Raw genomic sequence first — 23,365 nt, 5'->3', positions numbered from 1 at the left:
CAATTGTGTAAGTAGTTGAGTATGTGGTTTAATTTCATGTGAGGCATAGATTGCAGAGGGTAAAACAAGAAACCGTAAAACAAACAGCAGTACTTTAGATGTTTGTTTATGCTACCAGCAATGTTAGGGTAAAAATGTGAGACATGCCTGGTCAGAATTAGGACCAGTTTATCTTCGTATTTGGCCTCCAAGCTATGGCTACGTGAATAGCTATAGGGTTAAGAGAATGTGTGCTGTACCATCTGCAATATTTCATGTTCTACGCCGGGATGAATTCTTGTCAGCCCCCATAGGCAATCAACTGGTGCTCTGGATTTGGAGGTTTACGTGCATCCTTGTCCTCTGGCCATAGGTCACGGAACGTTTTCTCCTCTAGTCCTATTGCCGGCCCCAGCTATTGGCCGACCCCGGGGCATGATGCGGCCCCGCAGCGGCGAAAGGCACGGCGAGAGCCGGCGGCCCCGCTCCGCCCCCGGTGCCGCTGTGGGCCGGGCCTGAGGCTGCCTCGGGGCTGCCCGGGGAAGCGGAGCCGGCTGCCCGCATCTAGCGACTGGGAGATGGAGAAAAGCGGCTGTTCGTCCTACGCGGGAGGCAGCTACCCGCAGAAAAACGCCGAGATCCTCAGCAGCCAGTATGGCATCAATCTGTTCCTGGCCGGGCTGCTGCTCACCTTCGCCTGGGCTGTGCACGCCGTGGGTATCAGCAAGAGCCACCTGCTTTCCTACCTCATCACGCTGATGCTCGTTCAGCTGCTGTGGATGCTGTGGTACCTGTGCAGGAGCTGCACGCAGAGGAGGCTGATCCGGGACAAGGACACTCATGCTGGAGCCCGCTGGCTGAAGTGTAAGTATGTGGCACGCAGGTGGCACCGGGCACGGGACGTGTGTGCCATCACCCAGCTCTGTATTGCACCAATCCCCTATGCATCTCTATCAGGGTGCATCCAGGTGTTGGGGATCCGTGCACACAAAACGAGCACTAATTAAATACGGGCATAAGGATTCGTGTTGAGGGATTGTGTGGGAAAACTCTCTAAACACTTTCCAACGTTCCACCTACAGTACTGAAAGATATAGAGCCTTTTTTTCTCTTCCCCCAATGTATCAGGCTGTTTTGGCAGCACATAAGAAATAAAGTACAGATTTTGGAGGAAGAAGTTTTTACGTGCAACATTCCCACAGGATGTATCACCTTTTCCAGGCAATGAAATAGTCCTTTTATTAGCACCAGTCAGAAATATCCTCAAGGGCTCTCTCTACTCATGTATTCCAGATATTCCCATTTGCATCTGTTCAGTGATGCCTTAGAATTGTTTTGTAGAATAATAAAATGGCTTAGGTTGGAAGGGACCTTAAAGATATTCAAACTTCAATCACTGCACCATGAACAGGGCTGCCAAACAATGGGTCGGGCTGCCCCAGGCTCCCATTTGTAAGCTGGATCTTCAAGATCACCAAATTCAACCATCAAACTTTAGAATAACTTGGAGTCAGAAGAGGATGAGATACTTGTCCAGACCAGTGTATAGTTTAACAGGTAAAGTATATAATCTAAAGCTAGCATTACCTTGTAGGAAAAATATACAAATCCACATGAACAGTGGAGGGTTGTAATGGCCCTTACTTGCAGTTCAGGTGCCTTTTGTAAGGGCACAAGTTATACAATATATTTTATATATATACATTTTTAGGGGATTTTATTTTAATTATTATTGTTTTGTAATGTATAACAATATAGAGCCATGGTCTGTAGACTCTTTCTTGAATGTACGGACTTATGTTCCAACTGCTTCTTTTGCCTATTCACCCTTTTCCAAAATGATATTCAGTTCTCAGGCTCTTTTTTTTTTCTTTTTTTCTTTTTTTTTTCTTTCATTTATTACCTTTTGTGACTTAAAAGCTGCCAAAGTTCATTATTGCAAGGTTTAATTTGATCCTATTTTGGACCAAGCTATGCTTTTCTTAGAGAGAAAAACTTTCTCCTCCTATGCATGGAATAAATACTACTTAACATGGGTGAGTACAGCAGTACCCCCTGCCCTTTCTTCTGTTGGCACAGAATTCACAGCATTTCATTTGTCCTACAGGATATAAGGAGTTACAGACATTGAGAAATAAGATCCTGGAATGCACTACTTGGTTACCTTATCCATTTCTTTTACCAGCACAGCATTGCTCTTTGTAATATGTTCTTAGCTGTGGCGGCTTCCACAGCTTTTCTTGGATGTCTATGCTGCAATTCAATAAATTTGTCCTTAGGGAAAGTCCTACACTTTCCTATTCTTAAGAGTTTCTTGTAGTTACATCAAGTAAATAAAACTCTTTTATCCTGTAATGGTAAAAGAAAACTTAGCTAAACTATGGTGGCAGTTCCTCTGCCAAGATCCCTCTTGTCCTTTCGTGTATCAATGGTTTTGTCACAGAAATCTTTTATCTGGCAGACAAGTCCAAAAACGAGGGGAATGGACACATTTTCACCAAGTCTTTCCACAGAAAACAACTTTCCTTTCTTTTTCAAGGCAATTCTTGATTAGCTTTATCAGCTGTTTTTGAAGAACATCTTGCTTTCATCACTGGAGAAAATGTGTGTGAATCAGTTAGTCTAGCGTGTAAACTCCAGCTCAGTGTATTTTCGTTTTCCCTTCAAACAGTGATTATTGTTTTGGTAAAAGTGGTGTTAGGTGGCTATGGCAAATATGGGAAGAGAATGACTTAACAAAGCCCTCTTTTAGCCAAGTCCTAGCATGCACTTAACAAAGCTAGAAGGAGAAATGGCTAGTGACAAGAATTGGTTACAGAAAAGTTCCCTGGAGCCTTTTTCACCTAAATGTGAACTTTGTGAACTAAAGCAGTTCCCTTCCAGCTTGCATGGTAGACCAACCACTTTTGCAGACTTACTGTGATGTAAGCTCCTCTGACTTCTTTGTCTTTAACAAAGTCCAGTTGTACTGACCCAAATAATCCCAGGGAAGCTGATGAAGCCTCGTATAGATGGGCTCCTTTCCTTTAGTTATTCCCAATTTTATTCACCTGAGGACACTCTTCTGTAATGAAAAGCTGTGTGGTCACTATTTAGAAGTTCAGCCTGCTGAAACAAGGAACTCAAAGAGAAAATCGATCAGCTTCACAAATGGCTTTATTTCATTATGCTCTCCAGCAGCACATCTTGTTTAAAGCATAGGTGGCCAGTCACTTTACCCAGCTCTTGGCAGACTTCAGCTCGCATTTTTTTCTTACTTGCATTAAATTGTCCTTTATTTAAACCCAAACTCTATTTTTAGAGAGACATTTTCACAACTGCATTGTCATGGTTTCCTGCTTTTTAATGGTTAATAGAAAGAATTAAGCCAACACTTTGCAATACTGAAAATCCTATTCTTCATCTTCTAAAGCAAAGGAATTTCAATGAATGTTCAAAAAGCAGTCAAATTTTCTTAGTATGGCGCCCAATAGAAATTATATCATATTTCTTCAGCTTACAAATATAAAATTAGTGGAACCATCTTCATCATTTCTAATAGTGATGTATACCAATAATTAGGATTAATTTATAATACTGAAGTTTTCATCTTTGGCTCCTTTCTGGGAAACCAAACTACGCAGCTTGTTGCAGTTTTGGTCTCTGACATGAAGTGTAACCTCCAAACAATGGGGATGGCATACCAAGTGATTGTGTTACTGCCTGTTGTAGAGCTCTTGGGCACGGAGACTGTAACATTATTGTTCAGTGCCCCTGCCTTGTATAGTTTGCTTTGTGACTGTGTAGAGCATTAATTCATGCACTATATGGCCACTTCAGTGATACCTTTTGAGAGGCTGATCTTACAAGGACTTGAGAGCCATCTACAAGGAGCTGAGTGTCTTCAGGTCCATCGCTGGATGGACTAGGTGTGTATGGTAGTACGCTACAGTGATGTACTGGGCAGAGGCTTTCAGTAATCTTACTTATTTCTCTAAGTCAGTTGTCCTCATGAACATAAATCCACTTTTATTTCCCTAAACAAGAATAGGAATAGCGTTCTCAAGGTTTTGGCATGAGGTACAGATTGTCTCTAGACTACGTACAACATTTTCTAATATCTTTTCATTTGCAGGTGGAATTACATTATTTGCAGTGATTACTTTAATTCTGGACTCCTTTAAAATTGGATACTATATTGATTTTTCAAACTGTTTGTCTCCAACTGAAGGCATCTTTCCCGTTACGCATGCAGCACACACCATCTTACAGGTAAAAGTCACCAGCTGCAATTTTATATTATAGATGTATTTCTTACTAAAAATGCATATATTTTTTTCCCCTTGTCAGTGGATTTTAAGCTAATTTCTAACTATTTAACAAGGTAATTTTGAGGACTCCTCTTTAATGCATGTATATCATTTTTATGTGCAAATTCAGACTAGGCATCTTGACATTTCTGTAACTGCTCCTATGGGTTCAAAAAAGAAATAAACAAAAACCTTCCATTGTAGTTGAAGTTACATGCTTTTCAGTTTGTCATTTATAAAGCTTTCGGAACTTTGTGTCAGAAAAGAGCAGCTTGACAATAAGATGATTTAGGTGAAGACTGAGACTTTTCTCCTCTTTCTTGTCAGGACAATCTGAAATTGGAATTCCTTTAGGCCTCTATGAGCAGATTTGTGGTAAAAAAGGACAGGAAGAGCCACTAAAGAACAATGATCAGTGGCAGCCAGGTGATCTGATGCTCTTTTCAAGATAATTAAGTAACACACTGATGAGAATGAGAACAGGAAAGAAAAGAATGCTTTTTCTAGGGATTGTGGATGCATTTAAATGAGCCATCAAACCACCTACATTCTACTCTTTTCTGTAACAGAAAAGAAACATTGAAATTTAAGCAGTAGATCTCTATCTTTTTATCTGAAAGCAATATTCAGATGTGATGGAAGTAGTCAAAAGTTTACTTTCTTGTACTATTCACTCTCCATAGAATCACAGAATGGCTTGGGTTGGAAGGAACCTCAAGGATTGTCAGGCTCCGGTGCCCTGTTATAGGCAGGGCCACCAGTGTCTAACAATTTCTTTGCTTTACTTCTGAGAAACAAACCTAAGAAATTGAGCCTTTTTTTTTTTTTTTTTTTTTTTTTCCTACTGATCTGCCTGCAGCATTCTTTATTGCATCCAGTAACCTCTACTTAATGGTGATTCCAGCTACTGTGAACTAAAGTGTGGAATAGATGGAGCTGAAAAAAAGAGAACAATAATTTTGTTTGATTTAATATTACATCACTCACATTGCTGATTTTATCATTTGCTTAGATTAAAATAGTGAAATCTTGGATGTTAGTATGAGCACTCAAAGAAAAGGTAAAATGCATAATTTACCACATACCTCTTATTTAAGAAAAATCTCATGTCCTTGAAATGCATGCTGAAATTACACCAGAGAGGATTCCTAATTACTTGTCATCTGAAAGCCTAGGGATTCATTTTCTACAGAACATGTATTGGATGCTGTTGTGTTTTACTCTAATGAGACATCCTATTACTTGCCAGTAAATGAACAAATACAACCTGCCACTGTGCAAACAATGAGCTAGCACCGACCTGCCTCTGGTTTCCACTGTTCCAAGGCAGCCTTTGCATTAAGCTCTTTCACAGTCAGAGCCCTTTGTTCCTTTGATATAACATGTGCTCTGGGAGCAAAAACTAGATTTCCTGTAATTTCTTTACCTCACTTATTTTCATAGTCCTATTTTTCTTCCATTTGCTTGACTTCAGTGTTTGAACTAAGCTTCTTTTTTATTTTAGTTCTGAAGAATGTTTTCACATCTGCTGTTAGATTTTACCATGTCTATCCTATGGCTGAGATAAGGCTAAGATGATAATCATTCATTTCAGTCTGAACTTCCACGGCATCTTGTAGTCTTTACATCTGGAGTTTTGCAACGGTTATACTTCCTTGTGTGCTTAATTGGATGAGTAGGTGGCTGGATTCTTGGATTTGAGCAAAATCCATTCCAAACATCCAGTAGTTTCTTCTGTGCCCTGGACTTCTCGTAGGAGCCAGAGAATACTGCACAATCACATCTTTTTCAGAAATCAGATACTGAATGTCACAGACAGCAACAGCTGTGGAGGTACCCTACATTATTGAGAAAACATATTTCCAATCACTGTAGCTGCTGCAGAAGAACCCAAAGTTCTTTGCACTTTTCAATCCATTTCTGAAACACCACACCAAATAGGTCTCTAAGACAAACACTTTGGATCTTTTTCTCTCCTACTAGTCAAGTTCAGTATGCTAGGAGCTTTTCTAAGTAAATAGGAATTTCACTTTCACACTAACATCGTTGAGGTATATCAATATCATTACTCTTGCCCCTGTCAGATTTAAAGCAGGTTTTGTATTAGCAACATCCTGAGGTTTTCATTTTCCCACCACAGAGATAGCAAGTAAAGGGGAAAGAAGGACTATAAGTGACTAACTCAGTACCATGCTCTCTCTTTTGTTCTCCATCTTGATCTTTCTACACTACTCTTAAGCGCAACTACATTTGTTCCTCCTAATGTGGTCATCTCCCAGACTGACAGAACAACCTTCTCTTACTTTCTGAACATCCATTGTTTGCTTCATCAGCCAAGTCTGCCCTCTTGCTTGCCACTTTCCCTTCATAGAATTTCATGTGTTTAGTAAATTATTCAAACATCAGCATGCCCCACAGCACCAAAACATTGTCTATTTTATTTCCTTTGTCATTAAAATAAAAGCTTCTTCAGATACGGAAGTATGGTATGTTTTGGTGAATCATTTGAAACTTTCTACTCTCGATCCACTGGCTTGAAATCCTAGGTTCTTCATGCAAGGTTATGGCTGAATGTTGCAAAGGATCAGGAGTGATTTCACAGGTATGGATACAGAGCCACAGTGGTATGAGTCATCAGTGGATTTAATCATCAAGGTTTCTGTCTTCAGATATGCCTTCCTTTTTTGAGTTTCATACATATGTATTAGTATAATGACATTTCTCTTTATTCATTCATTTAGGTATACTTTCTTTGGTGTCATGCAAAGGATATTATCCAGTCTTTCAAAACACTTGAAAGGTAAAGTAGATCTGATCCTCATCTGGAATGCAATAAGTGCACATCTGCACAGTGTTTCAACACCTACTGTTTTACAGTATGAGTGACACTGAAAACTCACAGAGCTTGATTTTCCTTTTAATTGTGTTATTGTAAATAAAGAGTAACACTGTTCACCCAAGTTGGAATATAATAGTCTGAATTATGTTTTTCTTCTTTTAAGTATGTTTCATAATATACAATAGACACAGAATAAGTATATGGTTATCATGAGAGACATGCCCAAATTCATATATGTTTGTTAGAGGAAGAAACATCATGTTCTTGATGAAGAACCATCATGAGTCTTGGGTGCAAGAGAATAATGCTTGGCAAAAGAGTGAATGAAAGGAAAATAGGGAAATTCTCGGCAGTTATGAACAAGTATTATACTGATTTGACTAGAAGGTTAAGAATAATTATCCCATTTCTTTCTCTGATGCCATTCTTTTTTCACCAAGCCATGACATGACTTGTCTAAGACCAGGATTCTTAAAATCACTTGGTGACCTAGCCTCACTGTACCAGTAACCTGAATGGGATAAAGCCCTCTGTTGTTTTCAGCTCTTTCCAGGAGACAAAAATGCATGGACTAAAAGTTAGACAAAGCAATGGTGTCTCTTAGAAGAAAGGTCGGCCACAGTGAGTATGGAGAAGCACCACAGCAATGCAACTTGCAGAACAATTGACATTGGTCTGAATGTTAATTCACTGTCATTAACTTGTCCAGCCCAGAAAATAAAACTACATCACAAAAAAGAGCATAAAAGCATCCCATCTGTGCTTTAATATATTAATCCATTGTGTTTCTGTGCTAATTTGAAGGTCTAACATTCATTGTGCTCCACTGTGGAACATATTTGGAGAAACCATTTACTGTTTATTTTTTTTCCTGCACTAACTAAATGGCACCGCATGTAGTACTATTAATCCATTTTATTTTATATAAGTACATATACATATATGGAGAGAGAGAAATATGTTGTATAGATTCCTTCAATAATTACCTTGTTTTGTAGGTTTGGGGTTATCCACTCTGTGTTCACAAATTTACTCTTGTGGACAAACGGAGTGTTAACAGAATCAAAGCATCAGCTGAATGAACATAAGGAAAGACTAATCACACTTGGTTTTGGAAACATAACAATAGGTAAGATGAAGGGTTGGTACATTTTGGAATTCCTGCTCCCACACAAAATGCTACATCTCTGCAGGGTAGTGCTGGGTACTTGTTGTGAAGTTGTTCATGGGCAGATAGAAGTCAACTGATATACAGTCTGTTTACATAGTAATTAAACTGATGTATTACCATGATCATACACGCAACTCAGTCTGTGTTTTCTGTCAGTTTATCTACCCATTGGTTGAGGTCCAGAATAAAAACAATTGCCAGAAGATACAAAAGGATCTTAACATATAATTCTCTTGAGGAATAATAGATTCATAGTTATTTTACCTTCAAACTGTACTGGGGCATCACAAGAAAGTATCTGTGGATTATCTTTTTCCTACACATAAACAAAATGTTAATGAAGTGCTGTGGTTACTAGAAAGTTACTAGTGTAAGTAACTGATAAAAATGAGAGGAGCCCTTTTCTCATTAGGTGCATGCTGTTCATCTGACCCACAGGTGGCTTCTATAAAAGCCACCTATGCCAAATTACTGAGGTCTCAGTCCCCAGGAATCTTGGATATTTGTATAATAGAATGGTATTTCTACAGAGGCTCTGATGCACTTTGCTGCAGCATTTGTTCATGGTGTGATTATTGCTAAGCAGCTAGAGATCACACTTTGGGAGCTATGCAAGCTTTGTTATGCTAATGACTTAAACAACCTGAACTCATTTTAGAAGGCTATGTGAACAGGATGATGTGTTGTCTCACCGAAATCTTACCCCTATGTTCTACTGTTTTATTTATGTTTTATATATTCACTTTAAGCAATAATCCTATATAGTTCACACATCTGATCTCTCTCCCTTTCCTTTAGTTTTAGATGACCATGCACCTCAATGCAACTGCACAACAACAACTCTCTGTTCAATATTTTCTCAAGGAATCTATTACCTTTACCCCTTTAATATAGAATACCACATTCTAGCATCCACAATGCTCTATGTCCTATGGAAGAACATCGGCCGCAAAGTAGAACACCATCAGCAACACAAAACTCCATTCAAATTCCACGGCATAACCGTTGGGATGATTTTTGGACTCATTGTGTTAACTAGCACAATAGCAATTGTTGTGGTGTATTTAATTCAGATTGGGCGCTCGAAAATCAAAAGCGAGTTAGCACTGACAATGTTTTACCTCCATGCAATCTTTGTACTGGCTCTCATGTGCACAGCTGGAGTAATTGCCCTGCTGATCTACAGACTGGAGGACAGGTCATTGGACAACTCCAAAAATCCAGCTCGAAAACTGGATGCAGAGCTGCTGGTTGGCACAGCTGCTGGGTCCTGGCTCCTCTCCTGGGGCTCCATCCTAGCAATTATCTGTGCTCAAGCTCACCCCAAATACACCTGGTATAACCTGCCCTATTCCATCCTGGTCATCATTGAGAAATACATTCAGAACCTCTTTATCATTGAATCCATACATCGTGAGCAGGAAAAGGTGAATGATGATGTTAAAACCCTTCGAATAGTGACAGTGTCTCGAGGGAGCACTTTGACACTTACACCATCGTACAAGGAGATTTACAATGGCCACGCTGCCCAGGATGCTGGGGAGTTGCCGTGCTTGTTCCGTGGCAGCATCTGTGCCAGAGAACGCGATGGAAGCAGTGGTGACCATGAAGGGACAAGTCAGGGAGATGGTTCGGGCATACATTTTGCCTCTGAGTTCTCCCTCTGCAGCAGGAGTTCAGTGGTTGACAACAAGAGGAGAATTCTTAAGAACATAGCTGCATTTTTATTCCTCTGCAATCTTTCGGTAAGGCATTTTGAACATAAATCACAAGTTAATACCCAAAAGCTTCCTAACCCTTCTAGCCTGATAAGTATGTTAAAATTACATGGTTCCATAGTCTGTAGCAAGTAAATTTTAGTTCTTCTGGAAGAATAAGTGGATATGCCTTTGGGGAATAGAGTTTATCTAAACATGGAGTCTGACTTTTTTTAGTCACCATAAAGAAAACATAAAAACACTATCAGCAGTGAAAGCTGAAATCTCTGCTGCTGTTGTGCCCTGGTAACAGGGAGGGCTCAAAGATTTCCAAAAGTAAACTGCAGGCCTATGGGAGCACAGTCATTATGGGCTGGTTCCTCATCAGTTATAATTAATATGGCATTGCCTTCTTCCCTTGCAGCTTTGGATACCACCGGCATTTGGGTGCCGCCCAGAATACGACAATGGGCTGGAAGAAATTGTTTTTGGCTTTGAACCTTGGATAATTGTTGTGAACCTTGCGATGCCTTTTTCTATTTTCTATCGGATGCATTCAGCTGCCTCACTCTTTGAAGTCAACTGCAAAACATAGATCATACACGGTCCCTCAGTGAACAATTGATTGTATAATTAATTAAACAAATAACAAATGAAAGAGTGGAAGAATGAGTGAGCATAGCAACAGCTGCTCAGTAAACAGAAGATCCAATAAATATTTCTGAAAGAAGGGACCATAGCTAATACCTTGTAATATTGTTTTTTACTTTTTATCCATGCATTTTGTTACATATGTAGTGTTATCATTTAGACTTTTCAAAATCATATTAGTGTTAACTGTATATAGTCAATTTAATCTCATTAATCTTTGTCTTGGTCATCAGCTTTTTGTCCTTGGAATAGTCTGTATTGCTCTACTTTCATTCACTGTGACCTTTGAAAGCTGTTTAAAAAAGGAAATAACAACTGCTCAGCTTCTGAGGGAAAGTCCCAAGGACTGCTGAACCAACTGATGTCCCTGAGTCACAGACAGTCTGAAAACCCCAACTTCTAATTCCTAGACACATTTGTATAATAAAACATGAAAATGTTTCCTGCTTTGTTGTGTTATGGGAATTATATTAAACTTTCTGAATGTTGGTGAAAAAATCAATGTTTAATTGTTTTTATTTTTCTCTAACTATATGGCATGAAATCCGAATAACTAACACGTAGGTTAGATAGCATGCTGTAAGTAACTTCTTCTGATGAAATATATTTCTATTAGTGCATCTCTCTTGTAATTACTCTATGACATAACTGTAAAATAAAGTTATTTCTTCTTTATTCATACATCCTTCAAATGCTTTGGAAGAGAAAAATGTAGTCTTGTAGCTTAGTTTTAAGTTACCTATGTTCTGTTGCCATAGTGCTTTAAACTCCCTGTACAGTTTCTCTTAGTAGCTGCTAATTTCTTTGAACTTCATTCTCTCAGTTGAAAGATAACCAAATATACTCCTACAGGGGTCTGACAGAACACAGCTTTCATCTGCCCTGTTCGCACCTCATGGATCAGAATGCAAATTTTGGCTTTGTACCACTAGATGGCAAACACAGACCACTGCCTGATGCCTTCAAGGCGTTTCTTCGCATAGTAGTTACATTTATTCTGCGACAAATACAGCCATAACATACCTAGGAACTTTTATTGCAAAACCTGTATCAGGTAAAGCAACACAGAATCTGAATTAGGTTCACCACCACTGAGGTTGAGTATGAGAACACCTGTGTTCCAGCAGAGCAATTTCAGCTCCTTGGACTTGGAGTGGTTTCTTGCAGTCACCCCCTGATCACATCACTGTAACCTCTGCCTCTCTCTGGTGTTGCTTGTTGTGCATTTTTGTCACACTGCTATTGGTTCCTGCCCTCATTCTCTCTCAAAGTCTTTTCTACCTTTTCCCTACACCATGGCCTCATCTCACCTTCTTTCACACTCCTTTCATGAAGCTCTCACCTCTTGGTTCTCTCAGACCAGTTTCATTTCAATGTTTAGTCTGGTCTGTCCCAAACATCTGCTTTCAAACCTATTTATTTATTTATTTATTATTTTTCTCTCTTCCTTTCTTTGGTGTATCTCCACTATAGCTGTAAGTCCTACTTTATACAAACTATAAGCAACAGCAGAAAGTTAGCCTATACAATCACTCAGGCACGTGACCATAGGCTGGAGAGCAGTCTTACCCAAGGGAGGTCTCACAGTTGCCATTGCTGTGTTTCAGAGGTGCCTACAGGGGGACAGTTTGTTAACTTCTGAGCTCTGCAGTGAATGCCATTGAGACCAATTCAATACTATTTAAAAAGAGACTTTTTAAATAAGAGAATTCCATCACAGTCAAATCTGATGTTCCATTGAGCACCATGTAATAAAACCTCCAAGATTAAATCTACTGAGACTTTCCTAAGCTGAGGCATCTACCATGTCCTGCCTATGTTCTGCTTTTTCCTGCAAAGGCTCTGAGCAGAGTGCAATTATGTCCAGCTGGCTTTGAATCACTGACTCCCTATCGATGAAGTGCAGCTGAAAGGCAGAGGAGTGTCTTTACACAGCATTTTATATAGAAACTTGTGTAAAAAGTGACTAGTCTGTGTTTATTTTCTGGTAAAATGTTTGCTTGAATATCACTGTAGTATACCTGTATTAAAAGCCAGCTTGTGAAAAAAAAAACACATAGATCAGCTGCTGCCAGGGAATGTGTCAATATTTCAGTCAAAGCAGAGTGAAGAACAGCTCCTTCCACACATATAAGATTATCAACAATACCATAACTTCTTCATTTTAATTTATTATGCAATTAAATATTTTTCAGGGCCTCCATTTCTCCAAGCCTTTGATTTTCTTTTCTTTGTTCATCCTGTTGGGAAACCTGCCCAATACAAAAACAATCACAAATTAAAACTTCAGTATTTAAGGAAAATATCATAGAATCATAGAGTCATTCAAGATTGGAAAAGGCCACTAAGATCATCTCATCCAACCATGGACCCATCATTGCAATACCCACTAACCCACATCCCACAGTGCTACATCTATGTTTCATCATGTTTCTTGAACACCTCTGGGGATGGTGACACACCATCACCAGCCTGGGCAGCCCATTCCAGTGCCTGACCACACTTTCTGAGATGGCAGTGCTTGCATCTGACATCAGGTTTGTGCTTGGTTGTGTCACTGAGACTGAATCTGTGGTACACATAAGTACAGGTAAACCAGACACCAGCATGATCTGTAAGCCACTAGGTGGGGATCAGACACTGAAATAAAGTACATTAGTGAGGCATCATTAACAGATTAAATTGCTCCAGAAAGGAAACCACCTCATAGACCTCTGTGTTATTCTGGCAAAGCAAAAATGGATGTTAAACTTCCATGCAACTATAAGTCTCTCAAATATCTTTTATGTTTAGGTAATGCTGCTGCTCTGCCTAATATAAACTCACTTTTGAGGTCACAAATCTCTGTCAGTAGAACTAAAATAAATTGCATTATCTCATTATTTTAAACTAGAAGGACCGTAAGTAGCTGCAAAGTGTTCTGAAATTAAAATTCAGATCCAGAGGTGGTATTTACCTATTAGAGATAATTATTGTAATCAATACAGTTAACGTGCAACGAACAATTCCCAAATAATGGAAAACTCGATCCACAGCCTTTTCTTTGATGAAGGCACGTAGACAGTTTTTCAATGGATAGCTCCAGTCCTTGTTTTCGTTCACTGCTCTGACATTTTGGAACCTGCTGTTCCCTACGGCCACTCTTTTTTCTCAGATCAATGCACATTTTATGTTTGATGAAGACAAGTCTATATACAGTTACCTGTGTTGAATGCTCAAGGCAAAAGTAATCCTTTAGCATATCTTGCAAGTCAATATATCTGAGATTTCCTATTGGCCAACCGTGCCAAAATAACATGAAGAAAATTTCACTGGGTTCAGTCACTACTTTACTAACATGAAGTTGATAGGGATGAATTCTTGGCTTCAATAGCTCAGATCTCACTGGCACCTTCAAACAGAAGGAGAACAAAGCCATTTCCAGAATGAATCCTCAACTGACCAGTTGCCACAACTGATGACAGCCTGGCTGAGCTCCACACAATGCTTTCCTCTTTCTCATCATCTTTTTCCTACATTGACCTAAACCAAGGCTTCTTTTTGTTACAAAGCTGCACACTGTGACAATCCACTGTGGCTATGACTTGCAGAATTCAAGCTATTTCCTGTGAATTATTGGAGCATATATTTTTGACCTTTATATATTTCTTCCTCTGATTTGAAGTGATGTCATCCAGAACAGGGGTCACAAAGGTGCTATAGAGGAGCTTGAAATAGTGAGGGTTTCTGCTTTGCCTTTCCTTATGTGTTTTAGAGAAGGATAAGCCAATAGGATGCCAATTCTAGACATACTGTGGGTTGAAATGTTCAGTATCCAAATGGCTATTCACAATTCAGAATAAATAACTTTGCTGTCTCATGTATGGACAAAAGAATAAATTTAGGTTTGGCTTTGTCAGTCCCAGTACAGTTCTGTCCTGTGCTGGCAGACTGATATCTTTGTCAGCAGTTGCTCTGTGCTCTGTAGTAGCACATACACATATGATCCTTAGGCTCACTGCACTAGGGTTGCTGATGTTGCTGATATTCTGCTATTGAGATTAATTAGACAGGTTTATTGTTATAAGAGCATTTTATTTCAAGGCTTACTTGAGGAATAAATAAATAAAGAATCAGGACTAAGTAAAGGCAGTCATTTACTGCTATTATCCCAAAGTGACAAAATTGCTCATTCTTACCACCTGTGTTTCTAAATTTGAAACTGCAATTCTTCCCTGAAATAAATCCTGAACTACAAAGTTTAGTCTCGGTCCTACATGGCCCTTAAGAATTGCAAAGCCACTACTAAATCACCTCCAACTGTTGGCCCAGATGTAAAGCCACCTCACAATGCAGTTTTCTGCTGAGCACTTGCAGCACTGCAAGAACACTGCTGTCCCCTGTGCCACTGTGGGGGTCCCATTCCCCACTGCTGCTCCACTCTGTCCCATAGTTGCCTACCAGGAGAAGGGAAGCCCAGCAATAAGTTCCTCATCGAGCTCTAGGAGATGCCACCTGTGATCCTTGGGAGGTCAATACCCAGATGCTGACTTCCCCTGCCCCCAGATTCTCTCTGGTTGGGATGATGCTCATGTTTTCACGTTAACAGCTCAGTCAGGGCTGCCCTAAGGTGCTGATGCATTTTTGTTGACTTGTAAGAGAAGGATATGTAGATATTCAAGACCCATCCGGATGCCTACCTTTGCTATCTATTGCAGGGTACCTGCTTTAGCAGGGAGGTTGGACTCAGTATCTCTTGGGGTCCCTTCCAACCCCTGCAATGCTGCAAATCTGTGATAAAAAACACACAGAGTGACTGGTCCTCTGTCCTCTGAATCCTTGTTGTCTACCAGTATTTTTATGGACAGAGCCCATTTTCACCACTGAAATTGCTATTACTATTCCATGCTATTCAAAAATGACTGGATTTTACTGCTCATTTTGTGCAAGACCATCTCAGAGTTAATGGGCAGAGTACCACCCAAAGATGTTGATAGCAAATGTTCCAATAGAAGTAACTATCAAGAAAAGTCTACAATTTACACATGCCATTCAGTATTCACAGACCCAGTTACTGATCCAAAAGTATGTAAATGATCAGTATTAGATAATTAAAACAGCTTTTTTATCTTGATGATTTTCTGAGAACAGATGCTCAGATAGGATGTGGGTATGCATGCAATGAGAAAACACATTTTACCGTTGCACAAATCAATATACCTTCTTCTTCTCTTCATCTTTCTTCAAAATCTTCTGATCATTAGTAGTTCACCATGTGATCTCTTGCTGTATTATCTGCACCTTCTGTAGCCCTTGAAAAATATCAATATGAGTTTTAGAACATAGTTATGGATATTAAATAATAAAAGATAATATTTTGTGTGACAGAAATTCCAAAAAAAAAAAAAAAAAAAAAAAAAAAAGATCTAAGTTGACCAGGAAAACATATTTCAAAGGTTCTATTTCTGTGGTGACTGACATTCATCTTTCACCTTTAACCATGAGTTTAAGTTGTCAGGGTCAGTCTGAACAACAGGAAAAGGACATCTGCGGAAATCTCTTTTGGTGACATCAATTACTTCATGACTTCAAGCAAGAACAATCAACAACTTGTGTGGGATCTATATCACACTCACCACAAGAAAAAAAATGATCAACAGAAGTACTGGGAGGACTGTTTATTCTCTTACCTGGCTAATTAACACTATCCATCACAGTCTCAAGTCAACAAAAACACTGATGGGTTTTAAAGCTGGAAGGGATAACTGTAATCACCTGCAATTGCTTTCCTCCCTGCACAGCCTCCAGACCCCTGCCTGGTACCAGGATGAGTTGCTGGGGAGTGGAGGCAGCACCGTTAAGAAGTTCACTCAGCCTTGAATTTCAGATCTCAAACGTGGCAAATCCATTACAATCTTAAATCAATTGAGTCAGCTACTAATTGTCCTCACTGTTCAAACCGTGCACCTTATCTATGCCCTGATTTGCCATCAATTCAGTTTTCAGCCACTGCAGTTTTAAAACCTTACCTGAAAGATGAGGTACTCATCAGACATTTCTAGCTCTTTGGAACCTTTCTGATTCTCTCTGCTCAGCTCAGGAAGTATCCCAGACAATTTCTACAACTCGTTTGCCTATATGTATATATACAGCAGAACAGGACCGAGTCTAAAGGATTTTTTGATGACATAAGTCCTTTCCTCTTCCTTCCTCAACATTTTCTATATATATTCATACACAGCTTTGTCCATATCTCTGCAGCACTTCAGCTTCAGTGAATGAAACCAATGGAGCTTAAGCATATGTCTGCTAAACAGAGCTCCACTTGAGAATATCTCCAAAACTATGAGTGCAGTTGCCTCACTAATATGGCTTCACATGCAGTGACTTCAGGTGGGATGGCAGGAAAAAGTTCTTCTCAGAAACAGTGATTGGGCACTGGCACAGGGAGGTGGTGGAGTCATCAGCCCTGGGGGTGTTAAAGAAACGTGGAGATGTGGCACTGAGGGACGTGGGCAGTGGGCATGGTGGGGATGGACTGATGGTTGGACTGGATAATCTTATGGTCTTTTCCAACCTTAATGATTCTGTGACTTCTAGGCACCTTTCCTGAGTGGAACCTAATGGATCAGAGCTGCCAGGTGAAGAGCTTTTGTAGCCCAGCCCTTAGCACTACATCTATATCTATAGGTTCGACCTTCCTTCTGGCATTAATTAGATTTTATCTCTTTTCACTAAGTATCTCTTAGGTGAGAATGTGCTAATTTGGAAACATCACTTACTTTTAAATGAATGTCTTTGTTCAGAACAGTGAGTTTCTATATTGTGAATTGGAAGTAAACTGAGTTGCAAGGAAAGGAAAGAGAGGCAGGAAAACACACTTCTCAAGAATCAGGAACTGCAAAATGTGGTGTGTTTTTTTCCCCTCAGAAGCATTGCAATAGCAGTTAAATTCCATTACTTCCAATCTGCCAGCTGTGAGAGGATTCTAACAGGTGAATAAAATAAAAAGGGAGAAACGAGATGAAGCTCTGTAGGAAAAGCACAAAGCCATTACAAAGATGATAGCAGGATGAAAAAACACCACCCCAAATCTCTCAGCAAGTGACAGCTGTGGTTTTAATGGACACTCTTAAAATGATATTTATATGCAAACTGCCTACAGAAGTAAAAAAAAAAAAAAAAAAAAAAGATGCTTGTAACCTATAAATGTTAAAGGATTTTATCACAGGCTTAAAAGATGTTGATGAAATGGGTGAGATACTACAACATCTGTAACTGTCCCCATTAAAATATGGCTCTTGGCCCAGTTCTGCTTCCAGTGATGCACAATAAGCAGTGCAACTGCTGTCTTTTCTCCCTTTGCCCCTTCTGCTGAACCAATTGCCATGGCATGAAAACCAGCAGCTTTGTCTGCTGCACTGGAAGTATTGTGAACATCTGGTGCATTGCTGTGGCTTGGATTGAGTTCAGAGTGTCCATAGGGTTGGGTCACCACTACAGACTGCACTTTCATGAGCCCATGGATCCAGCAGGTGAGACAACTTCTCTGATGGCAACTTCATAGAATCGTCATAGAATCATAGGATCGTTAGAGTTGGAAGGGGCCATTAATGGCCATCTGGTCCAACTCCTCTGCAATGAACAGGGACATCTACAGCTGGATCGGGCTGCTCAGAGCCCCATGCAGCCTGACCTCGGTGTCTCACTCCAGCTCATAGTAGATGGAGCTCAGGAGCATTTGCTAAAAAATAGGTTACAGGATTATATCATCTGAATTTTAAGCTACACAGGAGTCAGACACATCCAGATGTGGCCATGCAGATATACTTCAAAAATTCCTCTCGATTTTGGGTCACTCTCTGGAGGTCCTGCAGAAAGTGGAATACTGCTCCATTCTTCAAATGCTGACAATTTAGAGATCAGACCATTTTTGTTTTGATGGGTCAGAGCACCTCGTCTGACCCTTTGGAGGAGGTCAGCCAGCCCACTGCTCACTGCTGCTGAGCCACCGAGCTCAGTGCTGTCATGTTATCATCAGGCTACTGCTGTTGTCACGCTATGCGTGTGTGTGTTCAAATAGCTAACACATAGTGACTGTATGCATGGAAATGCACACATATTATCACTACTGTACATAAATGCTTTTACATATCTATGCACACCTCTGCACCACCAAAGCAATGCGTGCGTGTTAAACAAGCAAATCAGATCTCTACTTTTTGTTCTACTAAACGTTCATGTTTGGGGATCAGTGGCTTTAGGGGCCATGTGCACAAGTACCTGCGGGATTTGGTCCTTCTTTACATCCATCTCAGGAGTCACTGCTTGGGTTGTGCCAGCAGCGCAGAGCCTCAGCATCCCAGCTTTAGTCACGCTGCATAGAGCTCGGTGACAAAAGCTATAGGCTCCCTCCAATATTAAATATAACTCGGCTTAAACGTGCATGAGAAGTGCCAATTTCTTCAGCAAGAGCTAAAGCGGAGCTCCAGGTTTTCTTTTAGAAAACTGCTTAAATGGTTGCTGAACTTGTTTTTTCAGCATGTATTAACACTGACGCTGCATCCTCGCTTGTGTCATGCCGGATCCAGGAGGTCTCTAAGTGTCCTGTCCGGTCCCACCCGCAGCAGAGGGGTAGCTGCTCCTGACCCGTGCGACCCAAACGGGATGCTCAGTCAGGGACGGGTCCGACTCTTTCAAAGGGTTACAAAATGAAAGAAAATAAAGGTATTTTAAATACAAGTTACTGCACTATGTTTGAAACACAGGCGTTATACCAGTTCACGGTGAGTCCAATCGCACCGTGTCCGCTTCTTTCTTGCTGAGGGTCCGTTTGCTGGCTGCGCCGAGCCCTGCGGAGACGAACGATGCATCCCACGGAAGAGCCGCGACGAACGAAACTCGGGAGTCCTTTGCCGGCTTCTTTCCCTGTGCCAAACATCGGACGCCCGGAGAAACCCGCCCAGCCCTCCCTCCACGGCCCCTTCCAGCCCCGCCAGCCCCACGGCTGGGTCACGTTTTCCCGTTCCCTTCGGTGGGACCGCGCTCAACGAGACCACATCTGCACTGACGACCCGTATACGCTTTAGGATTCGCTTTGCCACTCCGTCCTCCGCCGGACCGGACGGGGAGTCCCCGGTAGCGAGCATGCTCAGAGGGCGGCGGGGGCCGGCCCGGGGAGCGGGGAGCGAAGTGAGAGGAGCGGGGAGAGACGAGCTCCGCTGAGCGCGGTGCGGGCGGAGCCGGCGTCGAAGCGGGCACGTCGAGCAGCGCCGAGCCGAGCAGAGCGGCCAGGAAGGGGCGCGCCGAGCGGTGAGCGCGGGCCGGGGGCTGCGGACCGCCGGGGCGGGGGGCAGCGAGCAGGGGTGGCGGCCGGGCGGGGGGGCAGCGGCCCCATGGGGCCGGGCGGCGGGGCGGCACTGGATGCTCGGCGCTCCCCGGCCGCCGCCGCCGCCGCCCCGCTGCCGCCGGGAGCTGCCAGCCATGCTGCGGGGCGGCCGCAGCCCTCTGCCGCCCCAGGCGGGACCCCACGGCGGGGCGAGGGGGCAGGCGGGAGCCCCCGGGGCTGCGCAGGTGGCGGCGGGCAGCCTGCTCGCTTTGCTCATCCTCTGGACGCTCTTTGGGAACGTGCTGGTGTGCGCGGCCATCGTCCGCTACCGGCACCTGCGGAGCAAGGTCACCAATATCTTCATCGTGTCGCTGGCCGTCTCGGACCTGCTGGTGGCTCTGCTGGTTATGCCCTGGAAGGCGGTGGCTGAGGTGGCCGGGTACTGGCCCTTCGGGGCTTTCTGCAACATCTGGGTGGCCTTTGATATCATGTGCTCCACGGCCTCCATCCTTAACCTGTGCGTGATTAGCGTGGACAGGTACTGGGCTATTTCCAGCCCTTTCCGGTACGAGAGGAAGATGACCCAACGACTGGCCCTAGTGATGATCGGAGTGGCCTGGGCACTGTCTGTGCTTATCTCCTTCATCCCAGTCCAGCTCAACTGGCACAGAGGTGGGGATGCTGCTGCTGCCACTGGGGACATTGACGATGGGTTTGGTACTGGTTTGGAGGCAGCGGGTGCTTTCACCACCTGGGCAGAGGACATGAGCACCACATGGGTGGCCCTGGCAGCAATGACGCCCTCTGATGGCACCTATGGCAGCAACAGCACTGTCCCTGGGCCATCGGAGAGTTGCGACTCCAGCCTCAACAGGACTTATGCTATTTCCTCCTCCCTGATCAGTTTTTACATCCCAGTGGCTATCATGATTGTCACCTACACACGGATCTACCGCATTGCCCAGGTGCAGATCCGTCGCATCTCCTCACTGGAGCGGGCAGCCGAGCACGCGCAGAGCTGCCGCAGCAACCACGTTGACTGCCACCATCATACCAGCCTCAAGTCATCCATCAGGAAAGAAACCAAAGTGCTGAAGACTCTCTCCATCATCATGGGCGTCTTTGTCTGCTGCTGGCTGCCCTTCTTCATTCTGAACTGCATGGTGCCCTTCTGCGAGAGCCCACCCAGCGACCCCCGGGCTGGGCTCCCGTGTGTCAGTGAGACCACCTTCAACATCTTCGTCTGGTTTGGATGGGCCAACTCCTCCCTCAACCCCATCATCTATGCCTTCAATGCTGACTTCAGGAAGGTCTTCTCCAACCTCCTGGGATGTGGCCAGTTTTGCTCGACCACTCCAGTGGAGACTGTTAATATAAGCAACGAGCTCATCTCATACAACCAGGACACCCTTTTCCATAAGGAGATAGTGACTGCTTATGTGAACATGATCCCAAATGTGGTTGACTGTGAGGAGAACCGAGAGGACCCTTTTGATAGGATGTCCCAGATCTCCCCTGACCCTGAGGTTGCCACCGACTCTGTCTGTGAGCTGGACTGTGAGGGGGAGATCTCACTAGGCAAAATCACACCTTTCACTTCAAATGGTTTACATTAAACTGCATCCTGCCCCAGTCACTTCTGCCTGGATTCTACACCAAAATGTTAGCACTAAATGGAAAAACCTGCTTGATTTATGCTGTAGTTTGGTCAGTCACTTCATGTTAACTTCACGTCTCTGTGTAGCACTTTGCAGGATGTCACACTGCTGCTGATGGGACAAACTGATTGCATCCATCGGGAGGTCTCATGGTACAAGTACAGTCAGTCCATTTGTAGATAGACATTGCATTGTCAGTGCTGAGTGTTGCTACTTTTGCAAACAGGGACAGGTGTTGAAGCTGGTATAGACATCCAATAGCTTAACTTCTGGACTGCTCATTTGTTGAGGTCTTATGTTTCAGTTCTCTTTTTGTTTGCTTATTGTTTTTCTTTTGAGATAGAAATAGCGAGGTGGTGATTTGGTTGATTATTTAAATGCGTGTTTCTGCCAGAACAGTTTATGTGAAATCCGTGTTCTCCAGGCGGCGTTGTTGCCTGTGGTATCCTTGCCATGTTCCCGGATGAATAAATAAACATTACATTGATCAAGGGGTTATTATCTTTCATTTCTCACTCCGAAAGATTCACAGAAAATATTCAAACCATAGCATTCTTACTGGGATGGTTACATGACTAATTACTAAACCCTGTTATTGTGAAAGCAAAACGGTCTGCACAAAAATACCATTTTTGAATGAAAGGAAAGATCATAGGGACTATTGGCTTAAAGGAGCTTTTTTATATGGCTCTGCTTACAGCCAGTTAGGTGCTTTTTTTGCTTTTCCAGTGTAACTGATGCTGTCCCTATCAGTGATTTCCTTTCTGTAGCTAAGAATATCAAGCACACACACTTAGAAGCTGTTAAGACCTTCCACTTAATTCTATATTTGAAATTACCTTTATAGATACTGTTAATGAGAAGAACTTGGTGATAGAATTAGTGGCTGGATGTGTCTAAAAACATTAATTATACTTGAAAATGATGTTAGTAATTAGCAGAGTAGACGTAGTACATTGGAGAACTCAATGAAACTAAGAGAAGTAAAACGTTTTTTTTAGTGATTTACTTTGTCTCTGGAAGTTAATTACGTTTTTCAGGTGTGTGAAATGTCCTCGTAGTGCTTTGACCGTACAAAATGTCTTAGAACAGTCTAAACAAATTGTAGAAGAGTGTTTTAAACTCGATGTCTGCTGAAGCATTTACATCAGGTGGAAGGGACTGTTTAGAAATGTTTGCACGCTTTCAGCTCAGAAGTCAGAAGCGATGCTATTTACAAGATGAATGATCAAAGGTAGTAAAAGCAAGTTATTCATGCATAAGATTTGAATTAATTCACCCTTTAGGAATCTTCATGCCATGAACTGTACAGATTTTCATTGAGCAGTCTGTGCTTTTTCAGTAGCACTCTCTGTAGGGATACTCTACCCCCCCTCTCTCCCCCCAAATGATCCCACCTAATGAAGGTCCCTGTGCAGTGTTTGGGGGAACAGTAGGATTTACACCAGTCAGCATTCTTTAGGAGAAGAAGTGTAAATGGCATTTGTGAATGTTACGAACTTAGGATTGAGCATTTTCGGAAGCTAAGCCTCTAATAATGAGCAATAAGGGGTTGCCTTATCTCTGCCTGGGTTATCGGATGTAATAATTCTGTGAGGCATTTAAATGAAGTACCTTTGTTGTTGCATCTGCCGTCTCAGTGTAATATCCCCTCACAGCTGTCCTCAAAAAAGGGTGTTGTACTTGTGGCTTAGGAGTGCTCAAAGAACAGAAATCCTCTGCCCATAACCAGGTTCAGCCTACTAGTGGCTTGACAACTAGGGTGAATAGGTTG

The 23,365-nt window shown here is 42.1% G+C and overlaps 3 protein-coding genes across 4 annotated transcripts; 2 read left to right on the top strand and 1 right to left on the bottom strand.

The window, feature by feature from the left end:
• Positions 1 to 469: 469 nt before the first annotated feature.
• On the top strand, positions 470 to 11,124 carry OTOP1 (otopetrin 1). 2 transcript variants are annotated; one of them, XM_085545744.1, is made up of 7 exons: positions 497 to 843; positions 4,094 to 4,230; positions 7,010 to 7,068; positions 7,651 to 7,728; positions 8,106 to 8,236; positions 9,077 to 10,023; positions 10,400 to 11,124. In XM_085545744.1, the coding sequence occupies exons 6-7, from the start codon at positions 9,196 to 9,198 to the stop codon at positions 10,568 to 10,570; spliced, it is 999 nt and encodes a 332-aa protein (XP_085401870.1). In that variant the 5' UTR covers positions 497 to 843; positions 4,094 to 4,230; positions 7,010 to 7,068; positions 7,651 to 7,728; positions 8,106 to 8,236; positions 9,077 to 9,195; the 3' UTR covers positions 10,571 to 11,124. The 2 variants fall into 2 exon arrangements, with proteins under 2 accessions (XP_015718021.2, XP_085401870.1); XM_015862535.3 differs by lacking the exon at positions 7,651 to 7,728 and having other exon boundaries at positions 470 to 843.
• Positions 11,125 to 12,762: 1,638 nt separating this feature from the next.
• On the bottom strand, positions 12,763 to 19,933 carry LOC116653383 (uncharacterized). Its single transcript, XM_032444438.2, has 3 exons — positions 19,383 to 19,933; positions 15,826 to 15,917; positions 12,763 to 12,878 (listed from the first exon to the last, which is right to left on the bottom strand). Exons 1-2 carry the CDS (start codon positions 19,752 to 19,754, stop codon positions 15,897 to 15,899), a joined length of 393 nt encoding a protein of 130 aa, XP_032300329.2. The 5' UTR covers positions 19,755 to 19,933; the 3' UTR covers positions 12,763 to 12,878; positions 15,826 to 15,896.
• DRD5 (dopamine receptor D5) lies at positions 19,927 to 22,082 on the top strand. Its single transcript, XM_015862525.3, has one exon. It carries the CDS (start codon positions 20,029 to 20,031, stop codon positions 21,547 to 21,549), a length of 1,521 nt encoding a protein of 506 aa, XP_015718011.2. The 5' UTR covers positions 19,927 to 20,028; the 3' UTR covers positions 21,550 to 22,082.
• The last annotated feature ends 1,283 nt before the right edge of the window (positions 22,083 to 23,365 follow it).

This window comes from Coturnix japonica, chromosome 4 (assembly GCF_054131305.1).
Source record: "Coturnix japonica strain WE chromosome 4, WE-NBRP24, whole genome shotgun sequence".
Classification (NCBI taxonomy): domain Eukaryota; kingdom Metazoa; phylum Chordata; class Aves; order Galliformes; family Phasianidae; genus Coturnix; species Coturnix japonica.
This window is presented reverse-complemented; position numbering and strand designations above follow the sequence as displayed.

Excerpts from the sequence above, each read along its gene's own strand:
- OTOP1 (XM_015862535.3), top strand. The coding sequence starts at position 558 with ATGGAGAAAAGCGGCTGTTCGTCCTACGCGGGAGGCAGCTACCCGCAG. Across the intron at positions 844-4,093 it reads TGGAGCCCGCTGGCTGAAGT|GTGGAATTACATTATTTGCA; the intron begins GTAAGTATGTGG and ends TTTCATTTGCAG. Across the intron at positions 4,231-7,009 it reads CAGCACACACCATCTTACAG|GTATACTTTCTTTGGTGTCA; the intron begins GTAAAAGTCACC and ends TCATTCATTTAG.
- LOC116653383 (XM_032444438.2), bottom strand. The coding sequence starts at position 19,754 with ATGCTCGCTACCGGGGACTCCCCGTCCGGTCCGGCGGAGGACGGAGTG. Across the intron at positions 15,918-19,382 it reads ATTGGACTCACCGTGAACTG|GGCTACAGAAGGTGCAGATA; the intron begins GTATAACGCCTG and ends ATATTTTTCAAG.
- DRD5 (XM_015862525.3), top strand. The coding sequence starts at position 20,029 with ATGCTCGGCGCTCCCCGGCCGCCGCCGCCGCCGCCCCGCTGCCGCCGG.